General features: G+C 36.8%; 1 protein-coding gene and 1 long non-coding RNA gene across 6 annotated transcripts in view; one reads left to right on the top strand and one right to left on the bottom strand.

The window, feature by feature from the left end:
* LOC118161971 overlaps nt 1–3,453 on the bottom strand; it is a 19,264-nt gene extending 15,811 nt beyond the window's left edge. Inside the window, exon 1 of the long non-coding RNA XR_004748240.1 lies at nt 3,439–3,453. This is a non-coding gene — a long non-coding RNA (uncharacterized LOC118161971). The remainder of the gene's footprint in view (nt 1–3,438) is intronic.
* The window catches only part of PPP1R42 (protein phosphatase 1 regulatory subunit 42), a 22,859-nt gene extending 6,792 nt beyond the window's left edge, over nt 1–16,067 (top strand). For 3 of the 5 annotated variants that reach the window (XM_035317805.1, XM_035317804.1, XM_035317807.1), the window contains exons 6-9: nt 3,719–3,836; nt 5,106–5,234; nt 7,006–7,153; nt 13,504–16,067. In XM_035317805.1, the coding sequence (XP_035173696.1) occupies nt 3,719–3,836; nt 5,106–5,234; nt 7,006–7,136 (378 nt within the window). In that variant the 3' untranslated portion in view covers nt 7,137–7,153; nt 13,504–16,067. Of the gene's footprint in view, nt 1–3,718; nt 3,837–5,105; nt 5,235–5,912; nt 6,951–7,005; nt 7,154–13,503 lie in introns of those variants that run through there. The other 2 variants (XR_004748238.1, XM_035317808.1) reach the window with 2 other exon arrangements.

Raw genomic sequence — 16,067 nt, 5'->3', positions numbered from 1 at the left:
AGTGTCTCGTGGAAAAACCAGTGTCTTGTAAAACAGAATGAGTGGCTAAAAAGACTGAATTATTCAGTAACTGTGTGTATGTTATTTAGTTAATTATTACATTTAATCGTTTTATCATCAGATAGACAAGAATTAATATTTATCCAAATCAATTAAACATTTAGATTTCCGTGTTATAGGGTCACAGCTTTTGAAAAATTACGTGATTAGCATTTGAGTTATTTGCTGCTCCTGCTATCAGTTACACTTGCATCAAGCTGTGATAAATTTTGAAAGTGATTGTCCCGTGTTTCCTATAAACAATCTCTAAATGTTGAAAATATGGAGCAGGTAGAATATTTCTATTCATATTCTTTGAGACCTTTAAAATTAATGACCATATTAAATGTGACAAACATACAGGGTAACACAGCTGGATATCCAGCTTTCCAGCTACATTTACTGTTTTAGAGATTATGTACTAATATGTCTAGTTATTACAAATATAAATTCTTATTTAAATTAAAAAAGCATTGAATAAGCAGTAGGCCATGCAAAGTATTTTTAAAAAATGGCAATTTTAGCTCTGCTTAAATGCTTTAACTTACACTGAACAGCTACCAAGAGAATGGTCTTATACATTCACTAACTTAAAAAAGAAAGAAAAAAAAAAAGTTGAGAGAACTTTTGAGTATTTTTCATTTTTTTTGCTCACCTGTATTTCATGGTTCCTTGGTTTACTTCTTTCTACAACTGTGATAGTTGGGAAAAAAAAGGGACTACACAATTGTACTACCTACACTTAATAGCTTCTGCCATGTTTTCAAAATTCTGAAATATACCTCTTCTGCAGACTCTAAATTCCCTGTTTTCCTATCCCCACTATCCTATCACTGCCATCAAGCACATCCCCAGGAATTTTTGGCATCAACACCATAGCGGTAGCACAAAACAGAGGAGCAGTGGAGAGTCTGTCTGCAGCTCTGCTGCACCCAGCGGCAAGGAAGCTGTAGAGGAGCCACCCAGATCTTAGCAGGGCTGCTCACAGCAGTGATCTGTGTAGCAGAGGTAGACGGCATGCAGGAATAAAATGGAATCTGTGCAAAAGAGGGAAAAAAACCCTAACAAATGCATGAAACCCTTTTCCTCATGTTGACTTCTATTCACTTTTGTATAATTAGTATTATTACTTTATATTTAAACATCTCATTTTTTTCACATCTTTATTAAAAAAAATCAAAAACATACTCCCTCGATTTTCAATGATGCCATGCTGATTTCAGCATAGAAGAAAATTCATGCACTTAAGGATCTGGCTAATTCAGGGAATTGTTAGCATAATTAACAGACATCAAGGCGTATGACCTTGTTTCACATGACTGAAGTTTATATAATGTAGTCTGAACAGTAGACAGAACAGAAATTAAGTAATTTTCCCCAGTTCATGCAAAATAGCTTACTGTGACTAGCTACCACAAGTAAAGAAAAACATGTCATGCCAGTTATCAAGAATATAATCAATTTTAATAGAATTGGCTTTTCTTTGTTTTCTGTTGCTTGCTACTGCAATTATTGTATCTTATTGAGCTTCTTGTTTACTTCAGTTAGTTTCATGAGGACTTCTAGGCCTCTGTATATTTAGGTAGGAATACTAAGGGGAATTTTTTTTCAAAGCTATTCCTAATAAACTATTCATGTTTACTGAAGGCCAGAGTGTATGTATGTGTGTGTACATCCGTACTACAGAGTAGGTTTGGGAAGATTATGACTTATGTGTTTGGATAGATAGATAGATAGATAAAATATAGCTAGAAATATGAAAATCTGTATTTCCTAAGTCTTTAATTTATTCAACCTCTGCCCAGTATTGATTATGACAAGAGGATATCACAAAAGATGAATTCGTTCACTTCAGAATTGAGTCAGGAACAAGAGAGAAAGTATAGATTTTCTCAAACAGATTATGACAGGCAGTCAAACTGGTGACAAATTGCTGTCTGTAGATGTAGTTAGGGCAGTTGGAGTAGACTTTTCCAATAAAAACTGGAGCATACTGGTCAAATACCAATTCTTAAACGGCCATCATTAATTGGTAAGAACATTATTGCCAGCACCCCAGCTGCCTGCTAAGGCACTTGCCCTTCCCCCTCTCCCCCCCATAGATGGAATATAATTTGCTCGTCGGTATTTTGTAGCAGACCTCAAAGTGATAGCATGACATGATCATTTATCAAACGGAGACTGCCCAGAAGAGTGTCTGGTCCCTTTAGTACAGCTTATTGAAAGGCTGGGAAGTGAAAGCACTTTATTAGAGACAGGAAGGCAATGAACAACTAGAGCGTATCGAAAGGGTAATCATATTTCAGCAAAGGATTAGTGTGCTCTTAGATAAACATACACTGGAGTAAGCATGTTCTGGGTCATTTATCAAGTAAGTAACAGCTAACAAAAATCTACAGGACTCTTTGTATGCATTCATCAAAGTTAAACTGTATACATTTTATTTCAGTAGTAGACAATTTTGTATTCCAAAACTAATACTTGAAAAAATATATTTCTAGTGATATCCAGAACATGTTAGAGATTTAAAAAACAATGCTTGAATGGCCAGGTAAGAATAAATAAATACAACTGCAAAATCTTATTTTGTTTTTAATAGCCTAGTCTAAAGCCAGAATTCTCACGTTATTCTCATGCTCACGTTACCCAAGTGATTTTCTAGATTTGAAGGAGCTAAGAGATAGCTACATTGCTATAAATTTAATGGTTGGCATCAAGCTACAAAATTCTGTAGACTTCACAAGTTAGAATCTATCAAATCATGACCAGTAGATATTTTTTTCAAATTATTACAACTGTACAATGTAAAGAAGTTGTCTCTTCTCTTGCATTCATACAGATTGTTTTGAATTCTTGCTTAAGCTTTTCACACATATAAGGAAGCATAACAACAACAGTTAAGTGAAATTTTGAAAATAAAGTATTTCAGAAGGTAGGGTATCTGAGTAGAAAGGACCAATCTGCTAAGCTTTGCATCCTTTTAGCTTGAATTTATTGTGCTTAAAAGACAGAGGAAGTTTTATTTGGGTCATACTGCCCTAGGGTAACCAGACAGAAACCCAGATGGAGAAAGGTATATTTCAAAAATAGCACTATTTGGGCCAATGCTATAACTGACCACCCACAGTTATTGTAGGCTGGGGGTTACCATTCCTCCTGTAAAATACAATTTTTCATATGCATAAATAGAGAGGCAATCTACCGTGGCTTACGTTTTTTAGCCTTTTTATAGTCCGTTCTTTGTGAAATATTTATTCTTCCACAAATTTTTTAAAATCTAGTTGGTCACTGTGATACTCTGCGGGTTTTTTTAAGACCATGGGATGCATTAAGAGACTTTATATATCATACAAGATTTTAGGTGGTGATTCTTCTGGTTTAGGTGCTTACAGGTGGGACTGCAGTAGTAATTTTCCATAGCTGGCATTATTGTGTCCTTAAAAGGAAAGAGTTTTCCAACTGCATCACCATTTCTTCTGTGCAATTGTGATCTATTGAGGGAATGCTATACGCCACTCTATTTGAAAATGCACATTCTTAATTAAAGTACATGAATAGTCTCACTGAAGTTACTTCTGTGTGTAGGATTTGGGCCTGACTGAACAAATTATGTTATTATTCAATTCTACGCTGGAGAGGGGAAAATAATCACAATGTTCTGTTCTTGTGTTAATTACAGGATTTGGAGGCTGTATTAAACAAATGGCCAAAACTACGCAGAATGGATCTTACAGGAAACCCCATCTGCCACAAACCAAAGTACAGGGACAGGATTGTTGTACAGTCTCAAACTTTAGGTAAAAAAATAAAACCAATAGCCACCCCAAAACCCCACTCATAACCCGTACTCATTTAGAAAATAACTGACACATTATCCATTCTTGAATTATACTGTGTATGTAAACACAATGAATGTCATACATACTTATGTCAAAACTGTTCGTGTCATCAACTGCGCAAAGTTTATTACTCAACTTTTGCTCACAGTTGTAGTAAACATTAGTTTTAATAATAGGTGATTAGTGAGATTTTTATAAAACCGTACGATTTTTTTGCATGTTCATATTCCAGATGTGAAACTGATTTTTCAAAGATAGTTTTAGTCTACCCCTCTGTCAGCCCATAGAAGTTGCGTAGGTGTTTAGTTGTACAGTAGAACTGACAGTTGTACAGTACATACCTTACTGTGTTCAAATTCCTGCTATATAACATTTGTCCTTCATCGTAACAGCCTTTAACACTTATGTTTCAAATGTATCTTAGCCTTACTGTCATGCTGTTTATTTGATGCATCTTATTATCTGTGGTGCAGGCAATTTTAGCATAAAAGGAAGCAACTTTGTAGTCTATATGCAAGTATTCATGCTGTAGAAAAAAGTCAAAAAATACCTGCTCGCTTTTTACTTTTTTTGGATGGAGGGGGCACATATCTTAGAAGTAGTAATTACAGATTTTTTTATTATTATTATTTTTTTTTTTTCTGAGAGTACAAAGCATTGGCTATTAATAGGAAAAGCCTATCTGCACAATAAAAATAACAGGGTCTAAAGAGAGCTCTAATGCAATGTACATATGTATAGATTGAGGTATCTCATGTGGTCTGACTCAAAAATGCAGATGCAACCAAGGCAATGTAGAACATAAGCCTCGTGGCATCATAGTGAGTAAAGTTAATCTTAAAGAGACAAATCTGTCTGTCATTGTGATCAGTAGGATTCCTTCATTACCAAGCTACACAGACTTGCTGGTATCCTGAATTTCTGGATGTATCTTGTGTAAGATCATGCTGTTTCTTCAGAACTTTACTGAATATATATATTTCCCTTGAAAGTTATAAAAATAATAGGTCATTTCTTTTGTAGTTAAGACATGTCAATTCACTCTTGCAGCTAATTAAAATGTTTCAAGCTGTAATATATCACTGACTTTTTTATTATTATTATTTTTACCAAAAGACTAAAAAGAGCAAATAGATTTGAAGAGAGCAAATGCAAATTGCATTCAGTTTTGTTCATCCTTTTAGTTAACTTCTGGTATCACAGAAAATGTTCTCTTCCCTTTGACAGAATCTCTTGATGGGAAAGAAATTAAAGAAATGGAAAGACAGTTCCTAACGAATTGGAAAGCCTCCAAAGCTGCCAGGAAAAAAAACAGAGGAAGAATGACAAATGAACCTGCAGACTATCAACGTTTTTGTAAGCAAACTAATCAATTACTTAACGACTTTGCAATACCTGGCAATATTATAGAAACTCTAAAATAGCAGCTAACAGTAAATATACTAGAAATTAGACTTTTACTGATGGTAAGACCAAAACAAACGAATAGAAATAGGATTTTTCCAATGTAAAATTTAATTTTGGCAGTAGTTGGTGGGTTTTTTTTGTTTGCTTGTTTTGTTGTTGTTGTTTCACCACTGCAACCTCCCAGAATTATGGAAAGTATGTTCTGAATGTTTGTAAATACCCATATATCCATGATTGCTATTTAAAAAAAAATTTTTAAAGTGTGTGGAGGGTGCATTCTGGAATAAATATGTTGAAAATATATCCAACTTTTCAAAACTCTTTATTGATACTAATTTCATCAGTTTATATTGCCAATCCTATGAAAGATGTTTACAGGATACATGGCTAGCAGAAGTAAAAGTTTTAAACTTGGAAAAGAGAAATATTGGAGCAAAAAAAAGCCTTTAACCTAAAAGAATAGGCAGCAGGTTCCTGAAGTGGGAAAACAAATTAGCTTTGAAATGCAAACAAAACCTGAAGTAAAAATTAGGATCTTTAAAAAATTGGTGGGAGGTTGTTGTTGTAATTGAGTTAACTGCAGATAAAAACATAAATCATTTAACAGCATGTCTTGCCATCTTGCAGGATCTAGAAACAGACATTAGACTTCAAATTACTCAAAATGATCTGAATAACCATACTTATAAAATAAAACTGGTGACAGTTACACTCTAGTTTTCCCAAGATAACCTGCAATATGCAACTTGCAAGAGAGAGCATGCTCATTGTAGCCATGTCATCTCAAATTATTATTTCATGATATCTCATGAAGATTGGTTGCTATTGAAGAAATAGAGTGAAAAGCGCTCAGCCTGTCAGTCTGAGACCCAAGAAAGCTGCAGTCTGCTCAATGTTTGGAAGCTGTCTGTGAGCCACAGTGGTTCTGAAAGTAATATTCTGTCTTCTGAATATGAGGAGGTGCTATGCAATTGAAGTTACTCCCTTTGAGATAATGCTGTTCATGTTCATGCCAGCCATGTTATGGTAACTGAAAAAGCTCTGTGTGAATTCTCTCTTTGTTGTTGTTGTTCTTTTTGTGAGACTACATACATTTAACTTGTAGGAATGCTGATTTAGCTGTTTACTATTTATCTCCATTTCTTGGTTCTGTTGGATAAAACTGTTCTGCTTTACCAGATGACCTAGAGATCTGTGTTATTCTTTTCATCTGCTGTGATGGGTTTACACCCATAGGGTTTATAATCCAGTGAAAGTCAAAAGGCTTTTATTTTGGTCTTTGCTTTTATAATCTCTCATCAGAGTAAATAATTATTTTACAGGCAGTAAAGCATAAATCCGTTGTATCAGTGTTAAAAGATAAAAGACTATTTTGTGTTTGCAATGTAATATTTTAATGACTGTTATTTAACTGCAATTACTTCTGGTTATTTTTAGATAAGATTAAAGAGAAATGACGAGAAGTAAACTCACTTTTACAAAACTCTGACTGACTGAATATCTGCTTTAATATTAAACTTCATCAGTGTTTGCACCACTTCCTATAGTTTCATATAAAGTGTTTGTTCCATTCTCAATTATCAAATTTGAGGCACTGTACTGTAAGTTTTATTGTTCTGTTTTATGTAATAAGATGTATTGGAACCTGTGACCAATCCTACTGAATACTAAAATTGACTTGGGATACTGAATTCATTCTTTTTTTCTTTGGTTTCTGCAGCTGGCTTTGAAACACTGTATCCTATTCTTCCCTTTTACTACAGTACATCTCTGAAACAAAAACCAAATTTTTTAATTCTGTCCGAGATGCACAGACGAGAACCTCTGCCAAGAACCACGAAAAAAAAATAAATCAGAGGAAAACTCAGGTATGTTCCTCAGACATCTTCCTCACAGTGCTGTTGGTGATTGCTTGTACAATTCATGCTGAGTCAGTTGCAAAACAAGTACACGAAAGTAGAAATTCATCTGAAATCAGTCTCTCTTTCCTTTTTTTTCTTTTTTAAATGATGTCATATTTGTTGGCTTTGTTTTGTAAAAGACAGGCTAATCGATTTCAGCATGTGGTTATAAAACAGCAGAGTAGGTGATGGTAATAACCTTACTCCAGTGTTACCAGTTTGTCGTACAAATTTGACTGTCATCTTCAACAAAGGTAAAATAATGTAGATGTTAATTCTTGGAAGTACAGTTACCGTCAGCAGCACTGGTGAAGGCTGATACTGTGCACACGGTGCTATGCCAAAGGAGAAAGCATTGCTTTTCATTATTGTAGCTTATTTCTAATGGACACGTTCCAGCGTATTATGGACTTGATCGGTGTTTTCCTGTAGCATCAGCTTAAGACCATCAAGATAATCAAGAGAGGAAATCTGATGTCTGTGCCTTACAGACATTCAGACATTAGATGAGCTTAAACAATTTGGAGTTTAGCATATGTATTCCTTATTCACATAAGCATTCTTGTGAGCTCTCATGCAACTGTGGGAATAAAATCTCCAAACAGGGATTTACAGTTTGGGACCCATAGTTTTTTCCAATGTAACTTGCACTAGTAGTGTTTTTGTTTAGATCAGTATGTGGGATCTAACACCACTCCTTCCAGACTTCTAATATTACTTACTGTTACTATTAAATCTTGTTATTTATCAGCTCTACTGACTAACAAAAAAAAAAGCAATGTTGTAGGTAAAATAAATAAATAAATTCAACTGACAGAGCCATTATTTCGTAACTAAATTATTAAACGTAGCATTCTATTTTACATTCAAATCGTAATTTATTAGTAGGTTGGAAAATTTCATTGAGCAACATTTAACACTATTTTATTCTTTATCAACTGATCACTTTCCATTCCTTTTTTTTGTTCCTACTGATTTGTTCTGACTAAAAATATCTGCCTTTCCTTTGAGAAGGGAAAAGGAATTACAAATCACTTTAGAATTATTATTTTTGCCCTTCATAGGGAAATAGATATATTCTGTCCTAAAAAGAAACTGAATTCACAAATGTGCCCATTCTTATTATTTTTTTTCCTGCCGCAGAGAAGGCACATAGCAGTGGAGAAGTTTCAAAACAAGAATTGCAGGAATTCAATGCTAAAATGAGCTTAATGCACTCAAGTGTTCTGTCAGCTTGCACTTCATCTTTATTAGCATTTTTTCTTTTGAGCCAGGCTGAATAAAAATAAGCTTTTCATTTACCATGTCCCTTAGTCCTAACTATGCTATCTCCCTTTAAATAAAGCATTCTGACTCGACTCTATTATGTTAAGAAGCTGTTCAATTGCGGAGCTTCTTTGCTTGGAAAAAAAAAATCACCTATTAAGAAACTGGAGTACTGTCCTGGCCCTGTTGAAATTCCTTCTGACCCTGGAAAGGCAAAGATCGCATCTTCCATGATTTTAATGAAATGTCTCTCTTTGTTTAATTTGCAAATGTAATATGTAAATAGTGATATAAAAAAAAAGAAATATTGTTACAATTAGTCTTGAAGATTTTGCTTTGATTCACATAAAGATTATAAGGAACCACAGTCAGATGACATGCATTTATTATTTTCAAAAACGAGTGTTATAAACAGGACTTTTATCTCAGATGCTAAAGGTTGCTGTACGTCACAGTTCCATGTGTAATCGCTGACCTTAAGACATATTTTAATCTTGTTACTAGTGGAATTCCATGGAAACTGAAGAGTCTTGGGAATTAGTGAACGGTTTGTGAATTCTTTAAAATATTTAGGGGAAAAGGAATCAAGTCAAAATACAAGAATATTCTTTCTTAGAGTGTATGCAGATACAAAGTAATCACAACTCACGGTATTCGCTAGTCAGATCCAGTAATTAGTGACATGCATAAATGTGCCCACATGTAAAGCAAAGGCAATTTTGTCAAACCGAACAAATACTTACATTGTTTAATTGAAATTCAGTATCAGACCAAAGAAATCAGTGAATTTTAATCGTACCCTCTGTGTTAGTCAAATAAATTATTTCAACAGATGTTTCCTCTTTCTTTATACAAGCTAGGTGATGTTTGACCCTTGGCAACTGAAAAACAGGCATTAAATACCTTCTTAACCTACATCTAAGATCCACTGAGGATTACATAGAGCTTGAACAATGAAAAAAGCCAGTTATTACTGGATTACTGAAATGTGTCATTAATCTTTCTTTTTTGATGATATAAAAACAATAGCAATTTCGTATTGGATTTTAGAAGTTAGTTTTGAACACTTAGAGATATTGGCAGGAAGTAATTAAAAGAAAACAAATAACCTAACTATTTTAAAGATACCTAATACCTTCCAATGGGAAACACTGTTATTAATTTTCCCTGAGTAGAGAAGTTGTTGAAATTCTGATTTGCAAACTTAAACTGTAACCAGCAGTTTCTGCCCACACTTCCTTGCTCATTAAATTAAATATTGTGATAGGTTTGCAATTCAGAATTTGGTGGGAAAGTCACCTTTTGTCTCTCCAGTGTATGTGACTGGAAATATGGGAATATATTTAAACGATACAGTCAGCACATAACACCTCCCCTGGATTGTGCCAACTAAATATAAGCCACGCTCCGAGCCACCATGTACATACTCTACAGTTCTAGTTCAAAGGGGAGGAACTTTGTAGGTGGCAGTGCTAGTTCTCCTTCTCCTTAATTCTACATCTTCTTAGCTCTCAGGCAGGTGCTCTTATCGCCGTTTTATTTAATTATTTTATTTATTATATATTTATAAATGCCTAGAGGTGATTTGTGTGACCTGAAATCTATACAGAGTAAATCACATGTGTAGTCAGTAACAGGTAAGAACGTGCATGTTCTACGTGTGTACTGGGCTTTAGTTTATATAAACCTAACTGACATTACAATAAGTAGAATTGTTAAGGCCTATTTTATCAAAGGTTTTTGGGGGAGGGCTGGTACCGAGATTATAATAATCTTGTACCCAAAGCATAACTTCCGAACATACATTTATTTCATATTACAGAGTATAGTTCTCTTATCTGGGGGAGGGAAGGGAACGGTACCTCCAGCAACCTTAAATATCATTCTCTTGCTGGATATCAATTTCAACAAACGTCTGAGCACTCAAAAATAAAGAATATCTTCAGCCTTGGCTTCAGGAAAAAAGGGGAAATACAGAGTTAAGATACAAATAATTGAAATTCTAGCTCTATGCACTAGAGCTGCATCTGGCCACTGAATTGCCTGCAAGCACTCCAACCCTATTCAGAATTAGGTACGTTAAATATTTGGCGACAGCAGCTGGAGCACTTTGGCAGAGCTGAGAGCATGTTTTCAACAGGCCTGGAGTGCCTTTTGCAACAGTTACGTCCCATCTCACTGCCTTTCCTTGGTGGTGGTGTTGAAGGAAAAATGTAAACATCTTCCTAGGGAGGTCTAGAAAGTATCAATCAGCAATTAATTATGAAGGCTGGAGAAGAGAAATGTGAGGAATTTTCTTGCCATCGATGGGATGTGAGAGCCATGAGATGGGATATGAGAGGAGTCAGCGTAACGCTAGGTAAGTTAAAGTTAAACGAGGAAGAGATGAAGTTCTGAAATGTGCTGCTTAGGCAGAGCTATTTGAATGGAGAGCAGGTATACATAGATTCTGGTTCCTGTGGTTCCTGCAAGGTTTCAGGGGCAAACCAGCCAATTTTGTGGTTGCTTGGCTTTTTCTGGAGGATGTGCAGTACCTGCAAAGGTGTGTATAAGGGCATTTGTAGGACCATAATTAATGTTACAGTATTGCATACCTTCATGGTAGTTTCTGTATCCATGTTTACGGTTTGGCATAATAATTCCTAATATGTTTAGAAGGCAAAAGATAACTATATCAATAAAAACATGCAAGATTTTATACAAATGCCATTATTTTCTATCTAAACTTAAATTTCAGTAGCGGTAATTCTAAAAAAGCAGTTTTTACATATGCCAAACCTGCAGTACCTAGCACTGCCACTTCATTCCGCATCACAGTGAAAAAAAAAGATCCCTTTTTGGCCATGAGTTCTGCTGTTTACCTAGAGGCTGCTGATTTGGACATTACTGTTCTTTCCTATGTCTGTGCTCTCCAGCTGGCTGTGCCCAGAACTGGGAAAGAGAAAAGTGATCCTTAGATACAGTACAGAACACTTCATGCAGTAATAGAACATGCACTGATAGACCCACCATGCCTTTGAAAAGAACAAATCCTTTCTCAAATAGCTGAAAGAAAGTGTGCATCTCCTGAGGAGCCGATTGCCAGCTGGACCACGCACACCCCTCCATGTCTGGAAGCCCCGATATCGTACAGGCACGTTCGTGTCGGGAGGTGTGTTCCTGCTGCTTGGCACGCTGGCAGGAGCACAGTTCCTTGCATTCACCTGCCACCTCTTGCAGGAGGTGTGCTACCCCCAGACCTCAGAAGACCAAACGGCCCGTGCAACTTGTCAGGCAGCAGTAGGCCCAAAAAGTACCTGGGCGCTTCTGGATCTGGAGGCTATTGCGTGCACACCTGCTGGAAGTTTTCAAGAGCACTGAACCCCAGACTGTTTGAAACCTTCCACAGAAAATACATGTAGATTTTATTAATAAAAACTTTTTAAGCAGAATGTGCATACAGAGGGCTATCCAGCGACTTTAAAGTGAGTTCTATGCTGCAAATGGCTCTATCAAAACTGTATCAGGAACAAAGTACTACTTTAGGATGGTAAAATAAAACCTCAAATCTTTGTGTATCTGTTTTTCAGGTGTTATTAGATTCTAGTTAATTTAATGCCTTATATTTCTTAACATACATGGGTATAAAGCAGTGCATAGAACTACCCGTGATACAGTTATAAAAGCCACACAATCCCACAGTTCTGACATTGGGGCAGAAGGAAAAAAAAAACACAGCCAGTAAACGGAGTCAGTGTTCAAGATGTGCCCATTGATATTTCAGGATGGGGACTCAGATAGATGACGGGTTAGCATGGGATTGTGTTGTGGTTTAACCCCACAGGCAGCCCAGTGCCACCCAGCTGCTCACTCACTCCCTGGTGGGATGGGGGAGAGAATGGGGAAGGTAAAAGTGTGAGAACTCATCAGCTGAGATAAGGACATTTCACTAGGCAAGACAAAAGCTTCACACACAAGCAAAGCCAAGCCAGGAATCCAATTGCTGCTTCACAACAGCAGCCACGTCCAGGAGAGCAGGGCTCAGCACATGCAATGGTTTCTTGGGAAGACAAACACCATCACTCCCTGTGTCCCCCCCCCTTCCTTCTTCTTCAGCCCAGCTTTTATTGCTGAACATGACACCACACAGTATGGGACATCCTTTTGGTCATTGTGGTCACTGTAACCAATACGTTCTGCTTTGATTGGAACAAACAAACAAACAAACACCCTGTTTTTGTTTTGCTAAGTCACCTGGCCTTGAAGGATTCTAGGGTTCACTGGTAAAAAAAGATGTATTTGAATCTCCCTTGATCTCAAATAACACTGTAACCAGAGACTCCAGCAATAACTGTATCTTCCTGTTCTCTTAATTCTGAGCAGAATTAATTGCTGCATCGAAACCAAGACAAATCAGAGCCAGCTGTGAAATGATTCATACAATAGACTAATATTTTAATTCAGGAAGAGATTCGGAACAATACGATCTTTCTTTCTCAGAGAGTTAATATACTACAGTATCATATTAATCCCTGATTACATGTCCAGTAACGTTGGGTATAACCAGTTACACAGAGCATGTAGTAAAATGTTTTGGAATAAAAGACTGCGTCTTATCTGATTTCATTTATATGAGAAATTGCTTTGACTATTAGTAAGGTTTTATTTCTTGTGGAACTTGAAAAATAACAGTATTGGGTACAGATTTATGTGGCCAAAATTGTTAACTATCACTGCTTTGTCTGCCTGTGGAAAAAGCTGATTGATTTTGTATTAAGGGTGTGGGTAATACCCCAGATCAGCAAATAATGTCAATTCAGATTTGTCTGCCCTCAAGTTTGGGATTGAAAAATAAAAGGGCTTTCACTGCATCTCCTGATAGCCTCACCACGGGTAAAGACCATGCATACTTAGTTCATTTTTCATCTGCAGCTTTTGGTAACACTGATTATAAACTGTAGAAAGTTTGTTGCGTGGTCCAGAGACATGTTGATACAGACAGGAGCTGTAGCGGCTTAGATGTGGTTCTGGCATGAAGATCTGATCTGTCTTCTCTGATCTCTCTCACGTAGGTTGAGGAGGAACCTGAAGCAAAACTCAGCTGAATTCTAAGAGCCAAAATTTACAAGAGGCACAGAGATGCACAAGATGCACACATTATTGTATTTTGTTTGTTTTTCTTTTTCTCCTCAAAACTTAAAAAGAAAGGTACTGGTATCTCTTTGGATATGTAATTTGTGTCTTTGTTATCTTAAAACCAGACAAGATGAAGTTGAACGTAACACTGCCTTTTAATACCATTCCACAATACAAGGTGTCTGCCCATTTATTTAGAAGCAATGTTTTGTGCTATAAGCATGTAAAAATATTAGCATTGTTTGGCTAAACTGGTTGCCTTTTCCTTAAACTTCCTCAAAAAAGGAGTTGTTTTTAGCTAGTGTCTTACCTGGTTTGTGACCTCAGTAAGGTCACAAGGCTGGTTCCTTCCCTGTAGGATACTCTTAATAATTATGCAGAGGCGTGCTAAAGGTCTCATACTTCAAGAAGAAAGGAGCTATTAGCACATGATTTTTGAGATCTGTACAAGATCTGTAAAATATAATTTCCACCATTTTCATTTTTCCACTTTCTGGTAAATGATGTGGCGTAGTTTGGAAAGAAGGCTCGACAACATTAATGATACCTGTGCTGATGAATTTTGGGGTTGGGAATATTACAAATGGATTTGACTTTGAATTCTGCTTTAAGTAACTGGGACTTGAGTTTGGCTGCTTTGCACTAGTCTGAGTAATTACATGAAAGCTCGAGACTTCAGATATAGGAAAATCCAGATGTACAGATGAGGAAAGCATGGGCTGTAAATGGCCCCTGGAATGAAATCTTTCCTAGTGGTGTTTCTCTGGATGAATGTCAGCTTGAGACCCTCTCAGAAATAAGAAAGGAATCTTTCCCGCATAAGGAAACCAGTATCTGTCTTTTTGCATTCGGTATTTGGTGTATTGTTATCATTTATATTTTATTGCCCTTTAGTAAATGTAAATCAAATAAATTTAACTCTTGTACTCATCCTCCCCCTAAGTAACAAAATATTTATCGTTGTTAGAAAAGAAGCAGATTTCCAAAACTAGAGTAGTAAATGGGTGATACTCTGAGGAACTGTTTGCTTCTGCTAAAGCTAGCGAGTGATTTAGCACCAGAGAAAGAAAATACAAAACAATGAATAAAGATCCGATGTGTAACCGTCATTATTACTCCATTACTGAAATTAGTATTAAGAGCATATGACACTTCTATCTTTAGCTGTCATCATCTGTGATATTCAGGTCAAGCAAGACAATTTTAAAAGTTGCTTCTTGTTAAGACAATTCCCAAAGACGAGCGCTAGTACCTGCGGTGAACGTGTTTGAAATGACAGCTGCTGGATCACTGCCCCAGTGCGCGGCATCAGAAAGTCACCTCCTGGCCTCGAGGGCGTGATGCTGTCTGGGGAAGCCTTTCCACCTTTACGCTTAAATCTCCCTCTGCCTTGCAGATACCCATTTAAATATGTTTAATGGATTTTCAGTATTTCTCATTGTAGGTTTTGCTCTATACCGTGCCTACAATCTGACTTAATTTTCATAGGTTCTGAGTATTTTTGGCTTTCACTTTAAGATTTTCATTCATTACACGTTACATACAACATGTATAAGACCCAAATGAACTATTCCCTGTACAGCACAGGCTGTGGGGTTTCACACAGAGATTCCCTCAGCCCAGCAACACCCATCTGGCTAAAGCAAACCCCTTTCAAAGCCGTCCACCGGTGAAGTCACAAAATGGGTCTCAGTCTCTTTGGATCTAATCTCCCTCTCATTCTCTATATTCTGTAATAGTTGGCCACATCCCAACTGCTTACATGCGTGCTTATTCACGTTCCTAGGCTTGCTCTAAACCCCTGCATTTTAAGCCTGCAATTCCCCACGAGTGCAATCAGTCACGCTGTCATTAGACACATAAATATTCACGCTTCTCCAGCCCCAGCATGGCCAGCCCTTACCCTGCTCGCTGCCCACGCCGCTCACTCTCCTCACAGCGCTCCTCACCTGGCTGCTAGCGAAGAGACAAGTTCGAGCCAGGTTTCCTCTGGTTCTCATCTTGAAGTGAGAAGGGATGAGCTGATGGAGAGCCCCTCAAACTGGCCCCCTCTCTCGTGAGCTACAGTGGAGTAGCTTTGAAGTAATTCCTCAAAGATGTGTGGATATGAAATGGAATTATGGTGGCATCTCAGTTCTTCTGTCTTTAAAAAACAAACAAACAATAAAAAAAAACACTAATATTATGCTCTAACACCTATGTATACACACACACAAGAATGGAGCCATTCAGATACACATTTTTAGATACATTTTAAAATGAATTAATTCCTGAGGGAAAGGGATGCCTGCTTGCTGGGGGGAGCTGGGAGAATGGCATCTTGAACTCACATAAGCTTCCATTTTGCAGTGTGCCTCTGAATTCTGGGGGGATTTTCTAAAAAGCGTTTCATTTTACATATTTGCATTCATGACTGTGAATAGAAAAATGTAGAGGGGTATAAGAGATAGCACATTTCAGATGTTTTGGTTGGTTTTGGGTTGTTAATGAAAATGTTCAC

The sequence above is a fragment of the Oxyura jamaicensis genome, chromosome 2 (genome assembly GCF_011077185.1).
Source record: "Oxyura jamaicensis isolate SHBP4307 breed ruddy duck chromosome 2, BPBGC_Ojam_1.0, whole genome shotgun sequence".
Lineage (NCBI taxonomy): Eukaryota > Metazoa > Chordata > Aves > Anseriformes > Anatidae > Oxyura > Oxyura jamaicensis.
The sequence above is the reverse complement of the archived record's forward strand: the minus strand, read 5'-3'. Positions and strand labels throughout refer to the sequence as shown.